Source organism: Protobothrops mucrosquamatus, unplaced genomic scaffold, assembly GCF_001527695.2.
Source record: "Protobothrops mucrosquamatus isolate PMUCROS unplaced genomic scaffold, P.Mucros_1.0 scaffold1452, whole genome shotgun sequence".
In the NCBI taxonomy this organism is placed as follows: Eukaryota; Metazoa; Chordata; class Lepidosauria; order Squamata; family Viperidae; genus Protobothrops; species Protobothrops mucrosquamatus.
In genome coordinates, this window is record NW_015387631.1 from 47,184 (window position 1) to 53,839 (window position 6,656).

General features: G+C 36.5%; 1 protein-coding gene across 1 annotated transcript in view; it reads right to left on the reverse strand.

Annotated features, from left to right (window-relative positions):
* The window catches only part of RAPSN (receptor associated protein of the synapse), a 17,478-nt gene extending 11,194 nt beyond the window's left edge, over positions 1 to 6,284 (reverse strand). The window contains exons 1-2 of the mRNA XM_015822056.1: positions 6,069 to 6,284; positions 1,739 to 2,077 (exon numbers count right to left, since the gene is read on the reverse strand). Coding sequence (XP_015677542.1) covers positions 1,739 to 2,077; positions 6,069 to 6,284 — 555 coding nt within the window. The remainder of the gene's footprint in view (positions 1 to 1,738; positions 2,078 to 6,068) is intronic.
* Positions 6,285 to 6,656: the final 372 nt, after the last annotated feature.

Sequence of the window (6,656 nt, forward strand, 5' to 3'; positions counted from 1 at the left end):
AAGAAGAAGAAGAAGAAGAAGAAGAAGAAGAAGAAGAAGAAGAAGAAGAAGAAGAAGAAGAAGAAGAAGAAGAAGAAGAAGAAGAAGAAGAAGAAGAAGAAGAAGAAGAAGAAGAAGAAGAAGAAGAAGAAGAAGAAGAAGAAGAAGAAGAAGAAGAAGAAGAAGAAGAAGAAGAAGAAGAAGAAAGATTGAGAAGAAAGACACAGAAAGGCTGCAGAAATGGTAAAAGCTATGACTGAAGTCATGAAATCTTTTAAGCTGTTTTGATTGATTCTGATTTTTCTATGGTAAACGGTGGGATGTAAATCCACTAAGGAATAAGGTTTATGACAATTTGTAACCTAGATTGATTGATTTAAAAATTATGATGAAAATATCCATGGTTTCAACCTGCTTTTATAAGAAGCACCAATATGGAATTTGGAGCGGTTAACTTTTTGGAATATAAGATTACCCCATTAATTATATTTTTCTGGTTAAAAAAAAATGAACTGGTGATAGTACTGTAAACACGTGCTTTGTACATGTACACATTCTGAAATATGTAATGAAGAATTTAATATGGCAAGTTTCCACTAAGTAGTAAAACTATATATATCTGAAGTCTTTGTTAAGATAAGGCATGTCCTCGCACTTCATTTGAGTTCACAGTGAGAAGATTGAAAAATGATTATTGTAAGTAAACTTGTCCAAATTTACACCAAAATAAGCAATGTTAAAATTGATGGTATGAATTTTCCTAGAAATAGCAAAATGCTTTAACTTTCATGTAGAAAACATTACCAAAATAAAGATTATTCTCCAAGAGCTTTACATACTTCAATATATAATAGATATTAAGTTATACATTTGATAATCTTTTCTCACAAATGAATCTATAAGCATTAACATAGAATACTTTGCATGTGATAGCAGATAACCATATTGTGTGATTCTACCTTAAGCTATATTATGAAAATGATTGTGTGATTAAATCCTTGAAATTAGCAGAAAGGCTTTCTACTTTCTTTCATTTATTGTTAGATTGTTGAAAAATATTACTGATGCATACTGTGATTTCTCAGTGTTTTTTTGTTTCATGATATCCAAAAATAAATAGACTTTAATAAAATAGAATGATAAAATTAGATGGCCAAAATGTAAAAAAAGACTATTTAAGTCTTTCCATTAGCTAATCAACATTTTTCTGACAATAAATAATACCTATGTCCACAAGTGGCAGTTTGTGGTACAACTTTTTCTGGAAGATTTTCACCATCTAAATATATGAGTTGAAACCATAGTTCCACTGAGGCAGGATATTACAAAGGGTTGTATCTAGGACCTTGCGTGAGCACCGAACTAATAGCCAAAATTCCACAATATTACAAAACCATGTAATATTTTGGTATGTTTTCCCTAATGTCTCAAGATTTTAGCTCATAATTCTAAAAAGTTGAGAAGCTAAGCAAATTTGCAAGATTTCGGGCCTTACCTAATCAAAACATTATTTTTTATTTAATGTTGACATCCCACAGATACCATTTTAGAGGAGTCATGTATGTGGCATGCACTTGAGCTCTGATTTATGCGATGGTCCTGACAAGCTTCAGATCACGAAGTTAGGGTTCACAGAAAACAGGTGGAAACCACTGCACTCAATCTACCATCTGTACAATCTTTCACACAGTTGGAAAAGTTGCATTTTTTTAAACTTCTGATCTACATTCTCTTCCATTGTCATTTCTGCAATACTTACTTTGAGGTGTGTGTAGAAATTTCCTAGACTGCAACAGACACGACACTCCAGCATCTTGTCATCATTGTTGTGTGCGTACCGTAGAGCTTTCTCAAAACACTCCAGAGCTTTTTGGAAGATACTGAGGCCAAAGTAGGCATTGCCCATGCTGAGGTTGACTTGGCCATTTAGTTGCAGGCCCAGTGTTGTACCTCGCATGTTCAGGCAGGTCTTACAATAGGAGATAGTTTTGGGGAATTCACAGAGCTTCTCATTGCTCCGTGCCAAATTCAGGTAGCTCTCAGTAAGGTAGTCAGGATCCTCCAGTTCTCGGGCAGTGTCAATCTGCATGACTGCAAACTTTTAGCAAAAGAACACAATACTTAAGAATCAACACGTCTAATCCTAAACTTCAGTCATAATGAATTTGTGTAATTTTATTGATGAATTTTTTTTAACAAGATGCAGGCATTAAAAAAGAAACAAAATAACAAAGAATAGTGAATAAGTAAAAGAAAATAGAAAAAGAAAAAGAAATATTATAAAGAAGTGGCTTCTGATCTTTTGGGTAGCAGTTATAAATACATTTATATTTTACATTTTTTTCTCTAAGGTTACTTCATAATTTCCTTCTTTCCATAAGCTACCCATAAATCCATAAGACAGAAGTTCAGTTTTTTTCAGCAAAAGGTTCAAAGGGGGTTTCCAGTCACTGATAAATGTAATTATTAATCTCTCTCTAATCAAACTGGCTAATTGTGACACTTTTACCAACCATAATGAATTCACATTAATCATATCAAGATTGGAGTTGACAATTTGGACCTACTCTGTGGCAGACAAGGCTCAGGGCTACAAAACTTACCTTGGTTTTTGCTATGAAGTTAAGCTCCACCAAATAGTGCCATGTGCAAAATAGTGGCTCAGGAAAGCAGTCAAATTCTAAAGAATATGGTATCCTATTTGCACGTGCTTTTGATTAAAAATAATCCAATTTTTAATAAAAAAATCCACAGAAAAAAAGGAAAAGGATATGGTCTTTTTTTTACTTAAGTGAAGTTTAGAAATGATAAAAAGAAAACGGTGTAAGCAAGCTAAATAACTATAATGCAATCCTATTACATTAAATAACTTGTTGTTTTTATTTCCTATTGATGTGTTTTTACAGAGTCTTGTGCAAAGCCAGTCCTGGTGATTTTGTTTCTCTGCACATGATCAAGAAAGAGATTAAATGCATCTGGGCTGCAGATGCCTGATCCTCATGCTAGACAAAGCTACTTCCACAGCATCCGGATATTTAGGAGTCTCTCTTTTGGTATAAGCAATAAGATGCTTTTAAAACCAGTCTTCAGTTAACTTCTGGCAAAAAATTGAAATGCTGTCCTGAGTGGAGAAGGTTCAGAAGAAGCTCCTTTCCTTTCCTCTAGACATCTCTAACCCTGATGAACAGTTTGTTTCGAAGACAAAGGAGAAATCATATGAAAAGAGGTATGCTGTACAGTATTTCTGAAGTACTATTTAACTCTTATTCTCATAGCTCAGAAGAAGATGCAATTTCTTCTCTTTCCTAATATCCTTTATAGATTAAAGTAAAGCCTTATATATTTGCATGCTCAAACCATATTTTATTTTTTTTCCTACAGGCCTTCTAATGCCATATTATCTCCTCTCATATCACAGTCAGCTTCTCGCTGATCTGTTCTTGCCTTAGCACTCAGGGTGATTTACAGTTAGTGCCGCTATCATGTATGTATGTATGTTTGTATGTATGTATGTGTTTTTGAATTAGTGCTGTTTTGTCGCAACTGCCTGAACAAGCCCTTTAACCCCAAAGATAAAATGTATTCTGTAAACCAGTTACTGAACATTAGGGCTGTGCAAAGCATTTGAAACAGGCATTTTTGCATATGAGTTAGTACTAGTAGGATACCAGTGTGCAAAGTGTTGAACGAGCCATATTCTTTGGAATGTGCTTTGCAAAGGGCCTCTTTCAAATGCTTCGCATAGCACTACTAATCACAGCAATTGTCTGTGATGAAATCACAACTGTCTGGCAGAATGGACTAAAGAGCTAATTCAGCACAGAAAGTACTGTCATATCAGAATTGTGCAGATATGGACTGAAATACTCAATTGGCAATGGAGTTCACAGAACAAATTTCACTTGAACGCTTTGGAGGAAATAAGGATAAAAATAAATTACTAATAATCAGAAAATCCCTTTAAGATCCCAATAGATTTTTTTCCCTTCAATCCCATTTAACCTGTTTACTTTGATATGTTACCAATTTAAATCTTATAAAAGCTGTATAGATATTCTGAATATATACAGTCCCCTTCAATGCATCTGAAACAATATCTACTTGCATATTATATTTTTAAGAATGCCATCCATGGGCTTTATCCTAACAGTTTTGAGAGGAGTCAGATCATCACATCAGGTTCAAACTACTGCGAATGTATGGAACTTACATTTTATGAACATGCAGATATACTGATTTCAACATTAAATCTTTTTATTCCTCTCCCCCAGCTTTTTGTAACATCTTATTAACAAAGAGAATGGAGGATTTTAAACACTTGCCTGAAAATTAGCTTGATAATGCAAATTTGCAATCCAGGATGCTCCTCAAAATACACATGGATGGATGAACTCTTTTCTTATAAAATAATGTGGGGTTTTTTTTTCTGTCATCTAATCAGCATATGATATCCACCGTTTAAACAATATTCTTTTGTTCTATGCATGATCTCTCATGGCTAGTTTAAAAAAATCTTCCCATAAATTGAAAAATTAACATTAGAAATCTCTAATCAGCCCTTCCAAAAGTAGTTGTACATCTCGCTTTTGCTTGCTGTTTATAGATCCCATTTGGATGTAGATGTAAATACTAAAGCCCTGCTCTACAACCTAGTTGTTACTACATCTGCAAAAAATACTGTTCCTAAATATTTTCGTCAAGGGGCCCATTAACACAAATGTACCGTAACTGAAAGCCCACAGGCTTATCAGTCTCGATCCCTTAATAAGCTTCTTAAAACCATTTACAACCCCCAAATTGCACAATATAAATATAGTAGTCTATATAACTTTTAACCAAATATGGGGATGTTTCTAAACTGCAACTACTGGTGGTCCTTGATTTACGACCACAATTGAGCCCAAACTGAGACATTGGTTAAGTGAATTTTGCCCCATTTTACAACCTTTCTTCCTCAATAGGAGTCGGTTGCCAAGCATCTGAACTTTGATCACGTGACCATTGGGGATGCCGCAATGGTTGTAAGTGTGAAAAACAGTCATAAGTTATTTTTTCAGTGCTGCTGTAACTTTAAACGGTCACTAAATGAACTGTTATAAGTTGAGGACTACCAGTAAAACACCAGTGGGGGGTTCAGGGTTCTAGCTCAATACTACAGTACTGAGATTTTCCACAGGTTTCTCTTTCCTGTTTTCCAGAAGATCTAAAGTTGCATCCACAAGAGATTAGGAAAATCCTAATTCGCATCTCATTTCAGCCATGGCTCTCTGGATTGCCTCATAAAAACCCTTCTCACCCCTCAAGCAGAAATAATAATTAAAAAGAAAGGACTTTTGGAATCAAGGCAATGTATAATGAAAATGATGAAAGATTTCCACAGTATTTCCCCAAAAGTTAGATCTTAAACTTAAGATCTTCCAAAGCAACATTTAAAAGAAAACAATGTCTCAGTGAATTTGTTTATTTATTAGATTTATATGCTGCCCATCTCACTCTGAAAAGCGATCTGGGCAGCTTCTAGGGCAACCATCACAGTTTGACAGTAGTGATTTGAACAGAAAAAAAAAAGAGAACGTTCCATTCAAATAAATAATACTGAAAAAAATCTAATGATGTGCCATTTGGAAACATACCTTCTCTAGCATCACAGTATAAACTTTGTGTGCACATGTGTTTGTGTACACACACGTGCACATACACATACTGTTTAACCTACAGTTATCTTATACAGCTGACAATTTTGCGAAGCAAAGGCGCGCCACGGCATCCCGTGTCTCCGTTTTGCAAAACCACAGAACGCCCAGGTAGGCATGCAAATGGCTAACATTGTTAACACCCATCATTACTTAATTCTGCAGATAACAAACATGTAAATTGCTCATTAGGTCTAGGACTTGCAGGTGGAAATGCAGAATGGCAATCTTCAAAGGTAAGGATTTGTCAGGGCTTCAGTATCTGCAATTTTAACCAGTGCTACGTTTGCTGTTTGAGTGTGGCCGAACTGTAATCTGGAGCCCTTCTTTTCTATCCACCACCCTCTCTGTAACATAGCAAGAGGAAAAGACACGCAGCCAATCAGAATGTTTTACCTTTAACATATCTTTGTACCTGCCCATCTCCGAGTGAGCAGTGATGAGGCAACCCAGGACTCGAAACCTGCCAGCTGGATCTGTGCTCTTTTCCAAAACCCGCAGCCAGACCTGAAGGGCCTTTTCCGTCTGACTGGACTGATACAGCTGGAGTCCTTTTTCTATCTGCTGCTTTGTCTGGTCCTGTCCCATCGCCTTCGTGCTCCGGAACTGCATATACCAACTTGTCGGAAGAGCAGCAGACCTGTCGGAGTGGCTGTTTAGATGGGCTAAAAGAAACGGTGACAGTGATGTTGGTGCTCAAACAAGAGGATGGACTGCTTGGTGCCAAAGCGCGGGGCCCACCAGGATCTCAGATGGCTCAGCCTGGAGGAATGTCCATCGGAGATGAGAAGAAAGGCCCACCCAAATGTTGAAGCAACCACCCTAATCGTCTAGAATAGCATCCTCGGTGCTGCTATCCTATCAGAGCTTTCTACAGCCCAAGTCACAAAGAAAGTGGAAGGCAAGAAAAGCACAGCCAGGAAAGAGCCTAAGTGGCTGGAGTGAAATTCAATCGGAATGGCCCCTCCCGAGCCCCTCCCTTCC